The sequence below is a fragment of the Phaenicophaeus curvirostris genome, chromosome 26 (genome assembly GCF_032191515.1).
Source record: "Phaenicophaeus curvirostris isolate KB17595 chromosome 26, BPBGC_Pcur_1.0, whole genome shotgun sequence".
Taxonomy (NCBI): Eukaryota; Metazoa; Chordata; class Aves; order Cuculiformes; family Cuculidae; genus Phaenicophaeus; species Phaenicophaeus curvirostris.
In genome coordinates this window covers 4,665,945-4,686,765 of record NC_091417.1, presented here as the reverse complement: position 1 = coordinate 4,686,765, position 20,821 = coordinate 4,665,945, and the positions used below count along the sequence as shown (strand labels likewise).

At 55.1% G+C, this 20,821-nt stretch overlaps 1 protein-coding gene across 1 annotated transcript; it reads right to left on the bottom strand.

Annotated features, from left to right (window-relative positions):
* Nucleotides 1-879: 879 nt before the first annotated feature.
* On the bottom strand, nt 880-20,561 carry EZH1 (enhancer of zeste 1 polycomb repressive complex 2 subunit). The gene is made up of 20 exons (XM_069877043.1): nt 20,490-20,561; nt 18,913-19,033; nt 18,055-18,183; nt 17,636-17,755; nt 16,253-16,373; nt 15,204-15,377; nt 14,224-14,326; nt 13,430-13,593; nt 12,570-12,661; nt 11,196-11,376; nt 9,790-9,986; nt 9,325-9,416; nt 7,710-7,750; nt 7,156-7,281; nt 5,463-5,641; nt 4,541-4,636; nt 3,964-4,045; nt 3,773-3,853; nt 2,911-2,995; nt 880-2,777 (listed from the first exon to the last, which is right to left on the bottom strand). The coding sequence occupies exons 1-20, from the start codon at nt 20,498-20,500 to the stop codon at nt 2,717-2,719; spliced, it is 2,256 nt and encodes a 751-aa protein (XP_069733144.1). The 5' UTR covers nt 20,501-20,561; the 3' UTR covers nt 880-2,716.
* Nucleotides 20,562-20,821: the final 260 nt, after the last annotated feature.

Here is a 20,821-nt window from a genome sequence, read left to right as displayed (position 1 = left end):
GCCCAGCTCCCTCCTCTCCACAACCTCCAGCAGATCGACACTTCCACCCAGCTTAGTGTCATCCGCAAGATCTTGGAATGGTTTGGATTGGAAGGGACCTCAAAGCCCATCCAGTTCCACCCCCTGCCATGGGCAGGGACACCTCCCACTGGATCAGGGGCTCCAAGCCCCATCCAACCTGGCCTTGAACACCTCCAGGGATGGGGCAGCCACCACTGCTCTGGGCAACCTGGGCCAGGGCCTCCCCACCCTCACAGGAAAACATTTCTTCCCGATATCTCATCTCAATCTCCTCTCTTTCAGCTTAAATGTAGGATGTAGGGAACTGGATGAGCTCAGCCCACTGCTATGCTTCTACGGACATAAGCAGGTCCTGTTTTCATAGAATCATAGAATCACCAGGTTGGAGAAGACCCACCGGATCATCGAGTCCAACCATTCCCATCAATCACTAACCCATGTCCCCCAGCACCTCGACCACCCATCCCTTAAACCCCTCCAAGGAAGGTGACTCAACCCCCTCCCTGGGCAGCCTCTGCCAGGGACCAATGACCTTTTCTGTGAAAAATTTTTTCCTAATGTTCAGCCTGAACCCCCCCTGGCGGAGCTTGAGGCCATTCCCTCTTGTCCTGTCCTGTTTTCTTGTTAAAGCACCTCTACCACCGCCAAGCCCTGAGCTGGAGCTGGACCAGGCCGTTGGCCACACCAGGGATGGGGCAGCTGGCCACACTGAGCTGCTCACAAGCTCCCCTGGGCTCTAGGATGCCAACAGCTGTGGTGTGGTCAGGGGGGCTGAGCCCAGGAAAACCAGGGAAGGGACCTCTCCCTGCTGCTCCCCAAGCCAACAGAGGATATAACAAGCCACGCAAGGATGTTTGCTACCACTTTATTGTAACAAAGGCTACAAGCCACGTTATTTCTTTTTAAAGTGCATTGTTATTCACCGTCAACAAACCACAGACACAAGCCGGGCGTAGTGCAGATACAGCCAAAGTGGCAGAGGACAGTGAGCTGAGAGCAGGGCTGGGGGGACAGAGGCGACAAAGATGGGGGCTCAGGCAAGGTGCAAGGGTACAAGCGCTGCTCCAGCCAGACCCAAACCCCTCCAAGCCCTACGAGGGCATCTCAGACAGCAGGAAGGACAGACCGACAGCCTCGCCTGCCAGGCAGGCTCAGCTCAGTGCCAGGGAGGGCTCAGCTCCCGGGGCTGACCCAGCGCCTCTTTGCATTCAAGGACCACACGGCTGGGAGGAGGCTGCACCCTGGAGCCCCGCGTTTCCCCAAAGGAGCAAGGCAAGGGCTCCAGGGCTGCTCACCTCCGGCTTGTGGCTCCCCCTGAAGAGGATGAGGGGCTCCAGCCCCCTCAGCGCCACATCAGGGCTCAGCTGGGCTCCTCCTGCCCTCCCAAGAGCAGCTTGTGCCAGCACCAGGCTGAGCACTCACCTGGCAGCCTGTGTGGCTCCTAAGGGACAGCCCCAGCCCTCAGATTACCCCAGGCCCTGCTCAGGAGTCCCCATCCAGACTGTCCCAGCCCAGGCCTGGAGCAACATCCCTGCAAAGGAGCAGCCATTTGGGATGCCTGCAGTCCCTCCATCCCCAAAGCAGCCAAGGAGCGCGGCTGCTGGCTGACAAGGATTAGTTTAAAGTGCTTTTTTCTTTGTCTTTTTGCATGGGGTGCTAAGGCCAAACCTCACCCTGCCAGAGAACATTCCCCTTTCACCCCCAGGGGCTCAGAGACCCCGAGGCAGGTTTCCTCCAAACCTCAGCCCAGCAACATTCAATAGGTCCTGTGCAAGGGGACCTGCCCCAACACCTCCCAGAGAGCCCGTGCCACTCCGAAAGAGACTGTCCTGGCAGAGGAGGGGGGAGGAACGAGCTCTGGAATTGCACGGTCAGGGTGGCTGAAGCCTGAGCCCTGCTCTGGGTGCAGCTCCAGGTGGTCAATGGGAGCCTCCCTGTGGCCCCAAAGCTGCCTGGCAGAGGCATCCCCACCCCACCCCCAACTAAACCACAGGCTGGAAGGGCTTCCTGCTGCCTCTGGACTCCTCTTGTGCTTGCAGCAACACCCTGTACACTGCCTCTATCCAGCTCAGCAGCGTCGCTCCCCAAAGTGACAACTTGCATAATGCTGCTCTCCTCATCCCCAGGCAGTTGCCGTCCCCCAGCCTGCTGGGGCAGAGGGGCCAGAGCCTCAGCAACAGCAGCTTGTGGCCCGCAGCATCTTTATGGCTTCCAATCCTGCTGCTGTCCTTGTCAACAGGACAAAACAAGCAGCAAGAAGAGATCAGAGCTTATCCCAGGGGACAGAGCTGGAGGGGAGCACCAGCTCCTCCACCCCAGCTGTGCCAACCTCTCCGTGCAGGTGGGACCTCGCTTGCTTGTATTCTTCCAGCAGCGAGAAGAAAATAGACTGAGAATTCATCCCTCCTCCTGCATCATTTCTTCAAGCCCCAGCTGCCTTGGTCCACAGGCTTCGCTCCCTCCAGCCTGCCTGGAAACAAGACTCCAGCGCCCACCCCAGCCGGCAAAGCTGCCAGCGCAGCAGCAGCCGCTCACGATTCCTGCCCCAAATTTCTCTCTGGATGTCTGGATGGGAAGCAGCACTTGAGACACACACAGCAACAGGAACAGCAGCAGTCATGTCAGCGTGAAGCAAACATGGCATCGCTTACAAGGTGCAGCAGCGAGGTGTGCGGGGCACTGGCCCGCAAGCAGCCTAGATGATATCAGTCTCCCTCTCTATGCCAACGTACTTCAGGGCGTCTGCCTGGCTGTACCTACAAGACAGGAAAGTCACGGCTGCTGGAACAACCTCTGCTGGAACAACCTCCCGCACTCCTCACAAACGTGCGCACAGAAAACAGGGTGAGCCCCGCACCCTCGTCGCCTGCCGGATGCTCCCCAGGGTACCTGTAATCAAAGAAGAGCTCTTCTCCAGCCTGGATGGCCCTCTTGGCGAAGATCCCTATCCGGTGGTCTCCATTCACCATCACAACTGCAAGCAGAGAGACAACATCAGAGATGGGGGTTTTGGTTGCCAGTGACTGAACATGAGCCAGCAGTGGCCCAGGTGGCCAAGAAGGCCAATGGCATCTTGGCTTGGATCAGAAACGGCATGGCCAGCAGGTCCAGGGAGGTTCTTCTCCCTCTGGACTCGGCACTGGTGAGACCGCTCCTCGAATCCTGGGGTCAGTTCTGGGCCCCTCACCACAAGAAGGATGTTGAGGCTCTGGAGCGAGTCCAGAGAAGAGCAACGAAGCTGGGGAAGGGGCTGGAGAACAAGAGGAGCAGCTGAGAGAGCTGGGGGTGTTTAGCCTGGAGAAGAGGAGGCTGAGGGGAGACCTCATTGCTCTCTGCAACTCCCTGAAAGGAGGTTGTGGAGAGGAGGGAGCTGGGCTCTTCTCCCAAGTTACAGGGGACAGGACAAGAGGGAATGGCCTCAAGCTCCGCCAGGGGAGGTTCAGGCTTGACATCAGGAAAAAATTTTTCACGGAAATGGTCACTGGGCACTGGCAGAGGCTGCCCAGGGAGGGGGTTGAGTCACCTTCCTTGGAGGTGTTTAAGGTGGACGAGGTGCTGAGGGACATGGGTTAGTGATTGATGGGAATGGTTGGACTCGATGATCCGGTGGGTCTTTTCCAACCTGGTGATTTTATGATTCTATGACCCTGGAGAATCTGCTGCAATCGCAGAGCTGAGAAGAACCCCAGAGAGCCTTCCCTTACCGAGACCCAGTCGGGTTGCCCGACCCAGTCGGGCAGGGATCTCTCACCTTTGGCATAGCAGTTGGGGTTCACTGAGTGATTGGCAAAGCGGATTTTATTGCCTTTGCGGGTGGCGTCAACAACAAAATCTATTAAGAACACAAAACAAAAAGAAAACCTGTGAAAGACCTGCTGCTGAGGCAACAACCCCTGTCAGAGAGCCCAACTCTCCTCTGCCCCTTGCAGCCCCAGGCGTTACCATTGTTGAGGTTGAAGAGGAAGCTGGACATGTATTTATCATAGACCTTCCCACGACGGTCAGCCTCGTCCTGGGAAATAAGCTGGAGAAGAACATCTTGAGAGACTCAGCCTGAGGGGACAGCGAGGGGGGCAGGAAGGCGTTCTGGGGGGCTCTTGTCTCTGCTGCCAAGCACAGAGTGGGTGCAGAGCTCTTCATTAGCACAAAGGCACCTTCCTTATGTTAGCAGGGTGCTGGGAAGGTAGCGTGGCCCCTACTTCGGTGCCTACCAGGGTGAGAATTGGCTCAGGAGGAGCCTCCATGGGGCAGGGACCCACCTTTGAAGCACCCACCTCCCTCCTGGAAACACCCTCCCACCGCAGCAGGTGGGAGCTCGTAGAACCAAGAGCTGGGTTTGTACAGCACGCTGCTCCTCAGCCTAGAGGTGCTGAGATGGGTCTCTAAAAGGTTCCATGTCTAAGCCTGGTCAAGGTGAGCCCATGGACACAGCTGAGCTGGGGAAGGGACCTTGTCCTCGTAGCCAAAGGAAGCCCCGTCACTAACCGCAGCTTCCCTGGCACGCAGCCCCAGCACTGACCTCGCCACAGTACTCGGAGATGAACTCGTTCTTCTGCACAGATTCCTTGATGAAAGTCCCCCAGCCGGCGACATCCGACGGCGCCAGCAACAAATGCTGAAGCCCAGAAGAAAAGGAAATGGTTACAGTCGGCAGACTCAGCGCTCCAATCACAGCCCGTATGTCAGGCGGGTCAGGCAGCACCAGTAAAGGTCTTAGAGAGGCGGCTGAGAGAGCTGGGGGTGCTTAGCCTGGAGAAGAGGAGGCTGAGGGGAGACCTCATTGCTCTCTCCAACTGCCTGAAAGGAGGTTGTGGAGAGGAGGGAGCTGGGCTCTTCTCCCAAGTGACAGGGGACAGGATGAGAGGGAATGGCCTCAAGCTCTGCCAGGGGAGGTTTAGGCTGGACATTAGGAAAAAATTTTTCACAAAAAGGCTCATTGGGCACTGGCAGAGGCTGCGCAGGGAGGGGGTTGAGTCACCTTCCCTGGAGGGGTTTAAGGGACAGGTGGACGAGGTGCTGAGGGACATGGGTTAGTGGTTGATAGGAATGGTTGGACTCGATGATCTGGTGTGTCTTTTCCAACCTGGTGATTCTATGATTACTCAATACCCACCAATTTGCATTTTTCTCTGAATTTTTGTCTCTTTTACCTACAGTCCCTCACCTTGACCAGCAGAATTCAAGACCTAATCTTTTGCTGGAGGCACTTTTTCCACTCCCTTGCTCTCACCCCTCCTCGCCTTACTCCCATCTCCTGATTTTCACACCCAGAATCCACGCTCCACATTAAGTGCTACAGAAGCCAGGGACAGAGCAGCTTCTCTCTCCAACATCCTCACTGTGGGTGGCTCCCACCCATTCTCCCAGGCAGCAGCAGCCGCATTTATTCACCTCCTGGTGACACCTCTGGCCAGCGGCCCAGAGCCAGAAGCTCTCCATACCTTTTTGAGGCCTCGCTGGATGCTGCAGTTCTTGCAGGAGACCACTTTGCAGTCCCAGTGCTCCGAAGCCCCACAGGTCAGGCAGAGGTCCGGATCACACTCCCGCACAGCCAGGTAGCACGGACACTGCTTGGTGTTGCACTGAGTTTTGCAGCGGCAGCCGGGGAAGCGGTTCTGACCTGCAGCAAAACAGTCCCTTCCTTGCACCATGAGGTTTTTTTTGGAGGACAGAGGGGTCACGCAGCGTCCCTGCCCCATGGAAGCTCCTCCCGAACCAGGTCTCACCCTGAGCTCTGCACCCACTCTGTGCCTTTTCCTGCCTCCCAAAATCACCAGGACCAGCGCTCACTAAGAGCAAAACAAGACAAAGTAAATGTGAGGCAGCCCAGGCACCCAGGAGCTGGAAGGAAATCACAGAATCATGGAATAGTTTGGGTTGGAAGGGATCTCAAAGCCCACCCAGTTCCAACCCTGCCATGGGCAGGGTCACCTCCCAGTGGATCTGATGCTTCAAGCCCCATCCAACCTGGCTTTGAACACATCCTGGGATGGGACAGCCACGATGTCTCTGGGCAACCTGTATCCCAAGAATACTCTGTGTGCATGGGATCTTTGAGCACTGCTCACACCTAGCAGAGCACAGACCATGCACGGGGTCCTTCCCATCTGCACAGATGGAGATGCTGATCTGCCTCTTGGCACTAATTATGTGCAGTTTGAAAATAAACGGAGACTTTGTAGCCCTTCCAGCCCCAAGCTGTGTCACAAACTCTAACGAATCCACCCTCGGAAGCCCCACTGACATGGACACACGCAGTTTCCTCCACTGCAGAGCTGGGAATGGAAGCCCATAGAGGAAAAATAACCACGGAAGAGCAGTGACCCAACTCCCACCTGAACTGCTGGGCACAAATCCTGCTCTTGGGGAACCAGCAGCACCACCCATGGACTGGTGATACTGGATATACGCATGTACTCTGCTACAAGAACGTCATCTGGAGTACTGAGTCCAGTTCTGGAATCCTCAGTATAAGAAGGATATGGAGCTGTTGGAAAGGGTCCAGAGGAGGCTACAAGGATGATCCAAGGGCTGGAGCACCTCCCATACGAGGACAGGCTGAGAGAGTTGGGGTTGTTCAGCGTGGAGAAGAGAAGGCTCCAAGAAGACCTTAGAGCGACCTTCCAGTACCTGAAGGGCCTACAAGAAAGCTGGGGAGGGACTTTTACAAAGCCTTGGAGTGATATGATGAGGGGCAATGGGGATAAAGTGGAGAGGGGCAGATTTAGACGAGACATAAGGAGGAATTTCTTCACCATGAGAGTGGTGAGACGCTGGAACAGGTTGTCCAGGGAGGTTGTGGCTTCCCCATCCCTGGAGGTGTTCAAGGCCAGGTTGGATGGGGCTTGGGCAGCCTGATCCAGTGGGATATGTCCCTGCCCATGACAGGGGGTTGGAACTGGATGAGCTTTAAGGTGCCTTCCAACCCAAACTACTCTATGATTCTACGACATCCCAGTTACTGAGAGCACTTGGACTTTAGCAGACTGCTAATCAATCTGCTGTGGCTGGAATAAGCAGTGAATGCAGGAATAAAGCAAGAGTTCCAGCACGTCCCATCTCTGCATCCTCCCTCAGCTCTGTGCCAGGAGAGCTGGCTGCTTCCCTGCCCGATAACCCCAGGTTTCTCCTTACAGTCAGGGTTGCACTGGCAGAACTTCTCGCAGAAATTCTGTGTCATGATGCAGGGGCAGGAGCTGTCGCAGGGATGCTCAGGGTGGTCGCAGGGCTGGTAGTTGTACACCTGGGTAGGTGAATTATCTAGGACAAAACAAACACCCGGATTAGAAGCCACACGGTGCAGAAACGTTTAAAAGCAGCATGCCCAGCTGCTTACACCAGAAAAGGTGCAAGCTCCTTGTTTGCCTGCAGAGGGCAGGGAGCCCAGCAGCACCCAGCACCCACTGATGTGTGGCTGTGACTACAAACATCTGATCTGCTCGCCAAACCTCTGCCTCCCCTCCAGCTGGAGCAAGACCACAGTGCACGTACAGCCTCACAGAGAGCACTGGCACAGCAGCGATTGCCACGGCACGGCCGCAGCACCCCAAGGAACCCAATTTTTTCAGAACCACTCTCCCTCTGCGCCGCTGCCAAGCTGGAGAGCAGGATCCGACCATCCCGCTGCGCGAGTTGGAGACAGAAAACTCAGTCCTCACACCTAGTATGACGCAGTCAGCAAACGTTACCTTTCTTCAGCTGAATCTTCCTGCAGTGCGCAGCCCACAGCCTGGAAGAGAAGCAGAGAGGGTCAGAGGGGATTTAATCATAGAATCATAGAATCACCAGGTTGGAAAAGACCCACTGGATCAAGTCCAAACATTCCCATCAATCACTAACCCATGTCCCCCAGCACCTCATCCACCCGTCCCTTAAACCCCTCCAGGGAAGGTGACTCAAGCCCCTCCCTGGGCAGCCTCTGCCAGGGACCAATGACTTTTTCTGTGAAAATATTTTTCCTGATGTCCAGCCTGAACCTCCCCTGGTGGAGCTTGAGGCCATTCCCTCTCGTCCTGTCCCCTGTCCCTTGGGAGAAGAGCCCAGCTCCCTCCTCTCCACAACCTCCTTTCAGGGAGTTGCAGAGAGCAATGAGGTCTCCCCTCAGCCTCCTCTTCTCCAGGCTAAACACCCCCAGCTCTCTCAGACGCTCCTCTTCTTCTCCAGCCCCCTCACCAGCTTCGTTGCTCTTCTCTGGACTCGTTCCAGAGCCTCAACATCCTTCTTGTGGTGAGGGCCCAGAACTGACCCCAGGATTCGAGGAGCGGTCTCCCCAGTGCCGAGTCCAGAGGGAGAAGAACCTCCCTGGACCTGCTGGCCACGCCATGTCTGATCCAAGCCAAGATGACATTGGCCTTCTTGGCCACCTGGGCCACTGCTGGCTCATGGTCAGTCAATGTCAACCAACACCCCCAGGTCCCTCTCCTCCAGGCAGTTTCCAGCCAGATTTCTCCTAGTCTGGAGCTGCTCAGGGCTGTTGTGTCCCAAGTGCAGGACCCAGGATTTGGCCTTGTTAAACCTCATCCCATTGGTCTCAGCCCATGGATCCAGCCTGTTCAGATCCCTCTGGAGCCTCCCGACCCTCCAGCACATCCACGCTTCCACCCAGCTTAGTGTCATCCACAAACTTGCTAAGGGTGCACTCGATGCCTTCATCCAGGTCACTGATAAAGACTTTGAACAGGGCTGGACCCAGCACTGAGCCCTGGGGACACCACTTGTAACTGGAAATTTGCCAGTCTTTGTCACAAAGAGCCGGCCACGATTGCTCAGCATCACCAGTCAGCACGGCACCAGGAGAGAGGCGATGCCAGCAACCTGGTCTGGCAGCTTTATGCATTAATAACCATCATCCAGCCATAAAGCGGAGAGGTGTTTAAGGGACGGGTGGACGAGGCGCTGAGGGACATGGTTTAGTGTTTGATGGGAATGGTTGGACTCGATGACCTGGTGGGTCTTTTCCAACCTGGTGATTCTATGATTCTATGAAAGATGAGAACAGTGCAGCTACAGCATAAGTTATTTAAGGCATATGCCAGAGCCAGAACACACAGGGAATGACACACAAAAAGGAGGTTATAAGTCAGGGAGCTGAGGCTGCTGGGAGGACAGAGGCATTGGCAGCAGAGCAGCACCACAGCCAGGGTCCATCCTGCCCCCCCCCGCTGGCTCTGAGCCTCCCAGCCCCGCGACAGCGGGATGTGTGCGCAGATGGGAGCCAGATGGGGATTACCGGGAAGGCTTTGGCACACAAAGCGGTGGGTCTGGTTGCATTTTAAGAACAAAACAAGCTTGTCCAACACTCGCCTGTGCTTCCTTTTCTTCTTCTGGGATGGATTCATTAATTCGTTTGTTGGCAGTTTGGTTATAAGCGATTCTTTCACTGCAAACTGAAAGACCTATCAAAACAACAGGAGCAAATAAGAGAAAGTTCAGTGTATTCGAGTTGTTTTTATCTAAAGCGCAAACAGAGAGAAAGCGAGGAAGGACACAGTGGGAATCCCGGTCCCTGGACCAGTAAGCAGGCAGTCCCACCCCCAGTTTCACTGACCGCAGCTGTCATCGCTTTTCTTGCTTGGGAAACGAGTGGAGAAAACCTAGAAGCACCAGGCATGAGCAGGGCTCATTCTCCAACAGCAGCAGTGGTGCAGGATAACACCCCTGGGCTCCACAAGGCATTGATGCAGCACATTCCTCGGGGCAGTTTGGGGCAGAGAAAACCAACCAGCAGGCAGGCAGCGGCCACAACCTCCCCCTGCCACGGGCACCCACCTGCTTGCACGTCTTTGTTCCGAGCAGCCTGGCGATGGAGCAGAAGTTGTTGAAGTAGGTCCCGTGGAAGACGCGGAAGAGCGATTCCTCGGCTCCCGTCCACTCGACGGGCTCCTGCGGTGTCTCCACCACAAAGAGCTGGGAGGAGGCTGGGCTCAGCTTCTGCTTGGTGGGGGTCTGGCAGCGGGAATTGGCCTCTGGCAGGAAGAAGTAGATGTTAGGCCAAACACAACATGGGAGAACACACCCTCCATGAGCCAGCAGTGACCCAGGTGGCCAAGAAGGCCAATGGCATCTTGGCTTGGATCAGAAACGGCGTGACCAGCAGGTCCAGGGAGGTTCTTCTCCCTCTGGACTCGGCACTGGTGAGACCAATCCTCGAATCCTGGGGTCAGTTCTGGGCCCCTCACCACAAGAAGGATGTTGAGGCTCTGGAGCGAGTCCAGAGAAGAGCAACGAAGCTGGTGAGGGGGCTGGAGAACAAGAGGAGCATCTGAGAGAGCTGGGGGTGTTTAGCCTGGAGAAGAGGAGGCTGAGGGGAGACCTCATTGCTCTCTACAACTACCTGAAAGGAGGTTGTGGAGAGGAGGGAGCTGGGCTCTTCTCCCAAGTGACAGGGAACAGGACGAGAGGGAATGGCCTCAAGCTCTGCCAGGGGAGGTTCAGGCTGGACATCAGGAAAAAAATTTTCACAGGAAGGATCATTGGTCCCTGGCAGAGGCTGCCCAGGGAGGGGGTTGAGTCCCCTTCCCTGGAGGGGTTTAAGGGACGGGTGGATGAGGTGCTGAGGGACATGGGTTAGTGATTGATGGGAATGGTTAGACTCGATGATCCAGTGGGTCTTTTCCAACCTAGTGATTCTATGATTTTCCTCATCACAGCTTCCAAGGCCAGGGATCCCCTAGCGATGCCTGACACCTTGCTTCACCCCAGCTCCTGCATCACACACCCTGCCACACACTTCTGCCTCTAGGAAGCCCAGTGCCAGCTGGGATGGTGGTGGTGCCCTCCTCACAAGGCAGGACTAGAGCCTCTCTTCCACCCTCTCCCTTGAGGGCTGGTGCAGGACAGAGTCCCAACTACAGCAACTGCACCAGAGAGGCCCCATCCCTGGAGGTTTTCAAGGCCAGGTTGGATGGAGCTTTGAGCAACTGGATCCAGTAGAGGTGTGCTTGCCCATGGAAGGGGATTGGAACTGGATGAGCTTTGAAGTCCCTTCCAAGCCAAACCATTCTGTGATTTTATGACAATGAATCCCACAGGCCAGTGCCTGGTGTCCCTTGTGTTTGTGTGAGCCCAGCTGTAAATGCTGAACGCAGAGTAAAGGCAGGGAGAGCCCAGCTGTGAGGTGCCACCTCTCCTCACCACTCACAGCAAGAGGGGGGTCTCGGGGGGGCGCATCGTACCCGAGGAGCTGGAGGCCCACTCGTTGCCCGTGTCCCGGTCGCTGTCACCCTCCCTCGTCTCAGAAACAGTGGAAGCCGGGGTGTTGGAGCAGGAAGCGCCCACCACATGGTGCCTCCGGCGGCGCCGCCCGGAGCACTTGGACCTGGGGTTGTGCAACGCAGCAAACTCCTTGGCTCCTTCCTGCAAGCAGAGCAGAAGAAAAGGACAGGCAGATGACCAGGGAACACAGAAAGGTTCTTCCAGAGGTGCTGGGACCAGCCTTGCCATGCAGCCACCAAGAGAAGGTGGAAAACCCACCATGCGTGGTCATTTCAGCATGTGCCAAGGCCCTGCCAGCTGCCTGCATGGCACATTCCCTCTTTCCTTCCTTCAGCATCGCTTCCAAGTTGGAATAAGCTCCCTGGCCCTCCAGTTCATTGCCCTGCCTCTTGCCCTGGCCATGGACTTCTCCGGGCCTCTCCCTCTGCTCCAGCCCAGGGATACCCTGGATCTCATCCTGTTGACCATCTCAGACACCACCAAGAGCACCCAGCTGCTTGCAGCCAGCTCTTCTAGTTTTCAGCTCTCATCCCTGGGAGCACAGCTAAAAGATCACTTTTAAAATTTTTTAACCATTTTTCCAGCATTTTTTAACCGGGGCTTCATTTTTCAAATGCTGCACTGAGTTCAGAGAAATCATTTGTCACCTCAGTTTTCCATCTGCTAAGGAACCAGTCTTCATTTGAGATTTGCTAAAATACACATCTGGTAAGGTTTGTGTTTGGATCCAGGCTCCTCTGAATCCAGTGAGGGTTAGAACCAATTCTGAAAAATCATAGAATGGAATGGTTTGGGTTGGAAGGAACCTCAAAGCCCATCCAGATCCAATCCCCTGCCACGGGCAGGGACACCTCCCACTGGATCTGGTTGCTCCAAGCCCCAACCAACCCGGCCTTGAACACCTCCAGGGATGGGGCAGCCACCACTGCTCTGGGCAACCTTGGCCAGGGCCTCCCCACCCTCACAGGAGAGTATTTCCTAAGATCTCATCTCAATCTCCCCGTTTTCAGCTTCAAACCATTCCCCTTCAGCCTATCCCTCCACTCCCTGATCAAGTGCTCCTCCCCAGCTTTCCTGGAGCTCCTTTCAGCACTGGAAGCTGCTCTAAGTTCTCCTTGGAGCCTTCTCTTCTCCAGGCTGAACAACCCCAACTTTCTCAGCCTGTCCTCCTACAGGAGGAGCTCCAGCCCTCGGATCATCTCCGTGGTCTCCTCTGGATTTGCTCCAACAGATCCGGTCATTAAAGTTGTGAAGAAGACCCCCAGAGCTCTGCAGAACAGAGCAGGTCCAGCCACTTCCCTCAGGGTTTCAAAAGCAGCAATGCAGACACATACCAGCCAGAGGAAACAGTCTGGTCCACAAGGATCTGGCTCGATCTTGGTCTCTCTGTTTTTGCGTTTGTACACGTTAGGAGTAGCATGGAAAGCTGAAAAAAATAATAATTCTCATTATTATTATTAGCATCCTTCATGAGTCTCCCCCCACTCTGCAAGGGACAGGGTCAGCAGGAGCTCAAGGAAGGCAAACAGGAGCCCGAGGCAGAGAGCACAAATGGCCAGGAGCTCTCCTGGCAGCAGGGAAGGAGGCAGCAAAACCTTGGAAACCTTGGGATGAAGCAGCTGTAGGAAAAATACCTGCTTTCAGACTGAAACAAGACGACCACATGATGTTAATATTATATCTTTTCATAAATAATTCACTGGGAAGAGTCCTGTGACTTTCCAAAGGAGCCCTTAGACCTGGGAAGCAGGCAGCCCAGCAGCTAACCAGTATCCCAAAGGCTTTGGCAGCACAAACCGCAGGAACATGCCTAAGATAAAGCTGGAAGACAACAAAACGCAGGGGCATGTCCAGACTTTGGAAGGGAAACATTCCTGCCTTTCCCTGAGGAGGTTTTGCAGAGCGCGAGCGAAGTCTGGTGGCAGCAGCATTCCTGGCACAAACTGCCAGGAGGCTGGAACACGACGTGCTGAACAATGAAAGAGGGAAGGCCACGCAGGTTGATTTAATCTGTTTGAGGAAATGCACGGAGCCGTCGTTTTCTGGGCACCTGCCAGCTCCTAATGCTCTGCTGCAAATTCTAGGAACTCCCCACCTTCCAAAGACTGCGGCACAGAAACTAAGCAGGGCACACCAAGGAAAAAGGAGGAGAAAAGGGCTCTAAAGGGAAGCGTCTGGCCGAGATTGTACTTACGATGGAGAAAACAGTCGTATTTGAAGCAGCGGCGGCAGAAGAGGGTGTGGAAGGAGTGCAGGGACTGCTCCCGCTGGACCGACTTGGCACACGGCCCGTCTATGTTAGGAGTGCACTGTGGGGGCAGCACGTTCGGGTCCGACACTTCTGTGAGCTCTCTGTACCTGTTTGACAAACAGCAACACCCAGGGATGTCCGTGCTTTCCTAATTCGGGACCTTTTACACGACTACCTCCCGCAGTGAGGAGAAGAGAAGGCTTCAAGGAGACTTTAGTGCAGCTTCCAGTATGGAATGGGGCTCTGGAAAGGCTGGGGAGGGGCTCTTAATCAGGGAGTGCAGGGACAGGATGAGGGGGAATGGTTTGAAGCTGAAAGAGGGGAGATTGAGATGAGATCTCAGGAAGAAATATTTTCCTGTGAGGGTGAGGAGGCACTGGAACAGGCTACCCAGAGAACTGGTGGCTGCCCCATCCCTGGAGGGGTTCAAGGCCAGGTTGGATGGGGCTTGGAGCCCCGGATCCAGTGGGAAGTGTCCCTGCTCATGGCAGGGGTGGAATTGCATGGGCTTTGAGGTCCCTTCTGACTCAAACCACTCCATGATTCTATTTGGGCCAGCAGGACTCTGACCTAGATACCTTGAGGCTAAAACCAGAGTTTCACGCTCAAACTCCACTCTGTTCACAGCGCCTCAGCCAGCTGGGCTCTGTTTTCTGGGCAGAGCACAGTGCTGTTCTTCGAAATACAGATTTTAGCTGTTGCTAACAAAGGTTGGCAGTCAAGTAGAGATCTCCTACCTCTCTTTCATGTCATCTGGGAAGCCGTACTCAGGAAACATGGAAGAAATAGCAGTGAAGATCATGTCATTTGGAAACCGCTTCTTCGAGCACTTCTTGTTACCTGAGAGGAAGAAAAGAGACAATTCCTCAGTTAGGCTGGAGAGGAACGTGTCTTTCCTTCTTCCACAGACAATGATTTCAGGAGGTGTTCAGAAAAGTATTTTATGAGATAGAAATACAACCCCATATACAATGGATAAAGCACTTCTGCAACCAGGCTGAGGCATTTCCAGGTACACTTTCCCACTTTCAGAGCAGCGTAATGGAAGCACTAAGGATTTCTTAAGGACCATTATTGTTTATTTTTACAAAGACAGGATTTGCAGACAATGCATTTTTATATCTATGAAAGGTCCTGGTATTTGTGCTGCCCGCATCACTATAAAACAAAGACAAAACTACTAGTCAGCATTCCCAAGGTCATGCAGGACACACAAAAATCCCATGGACCAGAGCTCTGAGAACTCCAGGTGGCATAGGAGAGGGAAAGGAACACTAACCCATGGAAAACGGGTCTGGAAGGGATTTGACAAGGTGCATTCTCCCTACAGCAGAACCGGATCTACCAAACTCACCAACAGATGCCTGCCAGGGCAGCACTTTAAAACCTCCGAGAGCAGAGATCCCACAGCCTCCTCAGACAACACCCCACTGCTTTGCTAATTTTACCACGAAATGGTTTTTCATGACTCATCTAAATTCTTCCTCACTGTGCTTTAAGCTGATTATTCCTTATCTCGTCTAAGGGGACAGCGAGAATCACCTGTTCCCCTCCTGCTTTCGACTATCACACCAGAACTTGCCAAGCTGGCTACCACACTCAGTGACACATCAATAACCAAAGAAGCGATGGCAGGAAAGCAGTAGCTATCTACTACCTAGGCAGGGCAGGATGAAAACGTGACCACCAGAGCCTCAATTTCTGTGGCCAAACTCACCTTCAGCCGCAATTCGCTTTCTTTTCCTCGTGACTGGCAGCTCCTCTTTCCCCTCCTCCTGTTTCCCCTCCGAATCATTGTGCCCTTCCTCTTCCTCATCCGAATACTGATTGAGGGCGTTCACCAGCTCCAGGAACACGGCGTCGCTGATGAGGACGGACCCTGAAATCATTTCTAAAACACAGAGACGTCACCCATCATCTTTCGGTGTAAATCACATGCAAAACTGTCAGGAACCAGAACCTCCCTTGCAATTCTGTAGGGATTGGTGGGATTTCAATTCTAGAGTCATGAAAGCAGCATCTCAACAACCTGAAGACAGGCCATGTCAGAGTTTCCCACTGTCTCCCTCCCTCCAGACAGAGTTTTATGATGGGGTAGGCAGAGCTGTAGGGAAACACTGGGTTTTCATTTCTGAAGATTGATTAAAGCCTTGGCTAAGGTCACAAAAAAATGAAGTTGCTGAGCTCCTCCTAACCTCTAGCACATTTATCAGCATCCCAGAGCACGCCTGTGAACCCCTGTGAACAAAAGCATCGGCTCCAAAGCACCCCAGGCCCAGAATAGAGCAGGATATCAAAATGTAGAACTGTCCGGTCAAGCTGGAAGGAGTTCATGACCAGGGAGTGCAGGGGCAGGACGAGGTGGAACGGTTTTCAGCTGAAAACGGGGAGATTGAGATGAGATCTGAGAAAGAAATGTTTTCCTCTGAAGGTGGGGAGGCCCTGGCCCAGGTTGCCCAGAGCAGTGGTGGCTGCCCCATCCCTGGAGGGGTTCAAGGCCAGGCTGGATGGGGCCTTGGAGCAACCAGATCCAGTGGGAGGTGTCCCTGCCCATGGCAGGGGTGGGACTGGATGGGCTTTGAGGTCCCTTTCAAAGCATTCCATGGTTCGATGATTCTAAGCTAGAACAGCAAGGATGCTCCTTATTTTCCAGTCTAAAAGCTGCACAGAACAGCTGGCTACTGCTGCCACCTCTTGACTTCGTAACTACTTTAATATGTTATTGGGAAGAGACTGAACGGATAGTGCTGACTGTGCCCACATTACCTTCCTCTCCATGAACCTTCCCATCATAGTTATTAATCAGTTCTTCAATGAAAGTTTCATCTTCTTCCTTCACCTCATCTCCCATGTAAGGGATATTGCACAGAACAGTTTCATCCTCCACCTGAAGAGACAAACCATAGAATCACTGAGGTTGGAAAAGATCTCTAAGCTCATCCAACTGTCAGCCCAACCCCACCGTGCCGATTAAACCATGTCCTGAAGCGTCACATCCACACATTTTTTAAGCCCTCCAGGGATGGAGACTCCACCACTGCCCTGGGCATCGCCTCCCAGTGTTTCATTACTCTCTCAGTGAAGAAATATTTCCTGATATCCAATCTAAACCTGCCCTGGGGCAACTTGAGGCCATTTCCTCTCACCCTATCACTTCTTACTCGGGAGAAGAGACCAGCACCCACCTCGCTACAACTTACTTTCTGGGAGCTGCACGGAAGGATGAGATCTCCCCTTACACAACTCAGAAAACCAGACCTCGCTGGTCCTCAGCTGCTTCTCAGGATGCTCCTGTCCATTCACACCCGCAGATAACGCAGCGCAAAGCAAAGGTTCAGCCTCCTCAGCTGAAGTTTCAGATGTCTTATCCCTGACATTTCTTTGTTATTCCTTGCCAGCAGCACAACTCCGACCTCTGAAAGTGCAATTTTGCCTCCAAGACTGTCAGAAGCTCAGAACGAGGGAAGATTGAGATGAGAAATCAGGAAAAACATTTTGCTTTGAGGGCAGGGAGGTCATGGCCAAGGTTGCCCAGAGCAGTGGTGGCTGCCCCATCCCTGGAGGTGTTCAAGGCCAGGTTGGATGGGGCTTGGAGCAGCCGGATCCAGTGGGAGATGTCCTTGGGCTTTAAGGTCCCTTCCAAACCAAACCATTCCATGATTCTACGATTCTAAGCTAGAACAGCAAGGATGTTTCTGGTTTTCCACCCTAAAAGCTACACAGAAAACCCATTCCATGATTCTTTGATCCTCAGCAGCATCCTCACAATGAGACCAGCAGGGTCTTTCAGTCACAACGGAAAGGATCTGCCTAAGAAATAAGCCTCTTCATTTAAAATGGAAGAAAAATCTTAAGAAATAGACCCCAAAAACTCTACAAACCCATCCTTACTCCTTTAATCCTGTGAAATAAAGGTGGCCTTGTCAAGGAATGAGGAGAAAGAGAGATACTGGGTGGGTAAGGCAGCATGGATACAAGGCTGCTTTGTAGGATTCACCAAAACAAGCAACTAAAACAATGCTTTCTGTCATCTCTCACGCAGACGTCGCTCAAAACAAGCCGGCTGAAGGCGGCACAATCACTTCAGAGCCATGGAACGATCACACGCCAACCGTGCCAAGATCTCACGGCCCGAGCCTGCCCACTTACCATGAAATTCTGCTGGAGAGGGGACCAGGAGTACATGATGGGCACCAGCGCCACCGTGTTCAGGGTCCTCATGTACAGCGTCTGGCTTGGGAATCCCGGGAAAATGCTCTCCACAGTACACTGGAATAGAAAGAAGTAAAAAGAGAAGGGAAGCGAGGAAATTACACCAGGAGGTGGCCACAGCCACCAGGAAACTGCGCTTCAGCGCAAACGCCGTGCAGCCCTGCGGTCGTTCTGACTCCTTCACAAGAAAAGGCTTTGGGTTTGGGGTTTTCTTCCCGTTCCTGCATCCCAGAAGAGCAAGAGGCACAGCCCGACACTGATACAAGCCAGCACAAACCAAAACTGATCCCCAGCTCCTTAGAAAGCCCTGGTTCCAGCCCACCCGCGCTGCTGCCGTGCCCTTGTCCTCTCCAAACCTGCTTCAGGAAGGGGTGCCCGCTGACCGGCTTCATCAGCTGCACCGGCTGGACGCGAAGCTTCTTCCAGTCTTCATTCAGAATTCGAGTTTTCTCATGAACCTTCGCAAAGTTGGCCACAAAGAGAGCCTGAAACGAGAGAAAGGAGCACTCAAAAAATGAAGGAAACATGTTGAGAACGCTAAAAGCCCTCCTGAGGTCTTGCTTCGAGTATCAAAATCTGTGCAAGGTAGAACATTTCATAGAATCATAGAATAGTTTGGCACAGAAGGGACCTCAAAGCCATGACCTGTGCTCACCATGCTCACTCGGCCCCCTGATCAAGAGCCCCTCCCCAGCTTTCCTGGAGCCCCTTTCAGCCCTGGAAGCTGCTCTAAGGTCTCCCCCCAGCCTTCTTCTCTCCAAGCTGAACAACCCCAACTCTCTCAGCCTGTCCTCATAGCAGAGGTGCTCCAGGCATCAGATCAGCTCTGTGGCCTCCTCTGGACTCGCTCCAACAGATCCGTGTCCTCCCTGTGCTGAGGACTCCAGAATTGGATGCAGGGCTGCAAGTGAGGCCTCATGAGCATGAAGCAGAGGGGCAGAATCCCTCACCCTGCTGGTCTCCCTGCTCTGGATGCAGCCCAGGGGATGGTTGCCTGTCTGACTGGACGACCGGCACTGGCTGCACAGCTCAGGCTGATAACAGAGCACGAGGAGCAGCCGGATCTCTTCCAACCCATCCAGCTTGCAGCCAAAACACAGCTTTGCGGTTTGCAGGATGAAGCACCCATCCGACAGCTGCTCCAACACTAGAAGCTGAACCAAAGCCTCTTGGAGGCAGCCACTTAGCTGCAGCTCCCACCACAACAGCTTTACCTTTGCTCCCATGTTTGCCTGGAACCTCTTGAGCTGCCGGAGACGCATGTATTCAGATTTGACTTTTCTTTTCCAGTATATAATGCACTTGGAGGTTGGAGAAGTGGCCATTTCCATTTTTCTGTAAACAGACAGAAAGAATAAATAGCAAATAACCGAGAGCTTAATCCTGTAAACAAGTGCTACCAGGAAAATCCCCATGGATTTTAACCGCATCGCAGACTCGAAACAGCAGAAAGTGGCTGCACAACCGTGCGCTGGTCCTGGGTTTGGAACAAGAGGGAAGAGAGCGTTCCAGGGAACGAGGGGTGCTGAACGCACCCCAGCTGCTCCTGCCCTGAGCCTCACCTCCCTCGGGGACAGAGACCCTCACCTCCCTCGGGGACAGGGACCCCCGACTCATCTCCCCTGGCAGCAGCACGGGAACCCCGGGGCAGCAGGAATGAGACCCCTGGCTCCTCGGAAGGGACCCCCTGGGGGCCCATGGGGCACAACGAAGGGACCTCCTGGGCACAGGGCCATCTAGGCGCTCAGGGACACGGTTTAGTGGCAGAGAGGAAGGTTGGACTCATGATCTAAGAGGGCTTTTCCAACTGAGTGATTCGATGATTCTATCTGGGGGGGGCAGCAGGAAGGGGGACTCCATGGGGCATAAGAAAGGGACCCCGCTCAGGGCACAGGGACCCCCCAGGGGGAGCAGGAACAGGACCATACGGGGCAGGAGTGAAAGGAGCCTCCGGGGACAGGATGGGGACCCCCTCCTGGGGCACAGGGAACCCCCCCTAGGGCACAGAGTAACCCCCATCCCAGGGGCACAGGGAACCCCCCCCAGGGCACAGAGTAACCCCCATCCCAGGCGCACAGGGAACACCCCCACCTAGGGCACAGAGTAACCCCCATCCCAAAGGCAGAGGGAACCCCCCTTAGGGCACAGAGTAACCCCCATCCCAGGCGCACAGGGAACACCCCCACCTAGGGCACAGAGTAACCCCCATCCCAAAGGCAGAGGGAACCCCCCTTAGGGCACAGAGTAACCCCCATCCCAGGGGCACAGGGAACCCCCCCTAGGGCACAGAGTAACCCCCATCCCAGGGGCACAGGGAACCCCCCCCAGGGCACAGAGTAACCCCCATCCCAGGGGCACAGGGAACCCCCCCTAGGGCACAGAGTAACCCCCATCCCAGGGGCACAGGGAACCCCCCCCAGGGCACAGGGGAACCCCCCTGGGGTGCAGGGAATCCCCCCCAGGGCACAGGGAATCCCCCCCCCTAGGGCACAGGGGAACCCCCCACCCCAGGGCACAGGGGAAACCTCCCCCAGGGAACCCCCCTGGGACGCAGGGAATCCCCCCCCGGGGTACGGTGACCCCTGGGTCAGCGGGAACGGGACCCCCAGGGGGCACAGGGCATGGAACCCTACCGGGAACGGAACAAGGACCCCTCCCGGGGATAATGGGAACGGGGACCCCCAGGGAGAGCAGAACAAGACCCTGAGGTCCTCCAGCCCCTCCCCTCCCCTCCCCCCCCCGGGCGTCACCCCAGGCGGTAGCGGGGACCCCCGGCCCGGCCCGCACTCACTCCTCGGCCATCGCGGCGGGGGGAGGCGGCGAGAGCCCCTGCGCAGCCGCGGCGGCACCGGGGACCGCCCCGAGATCGGCGACGGATCCGCCCCCCGCGATCCGGGACCGCGCGGAGCCTCCGCCCCAGACCGCGCGCCCCGAGCCCGCCCCTGGCCACGCCCCCCGGACTGTGACCACGCCCCCTCTCCTCATGGCTCCGCCCCCTCGCCCATGGCCACGCCCTCCGAGACTGTGGCCACGCCCCCAGACTGTGGCCACGCCCCCGAGAATATAGCTGCGCCCCCTAGACTGTTGTCAGGCCCCGAGGCTGCGGTCACGTCCCGAGTGTGT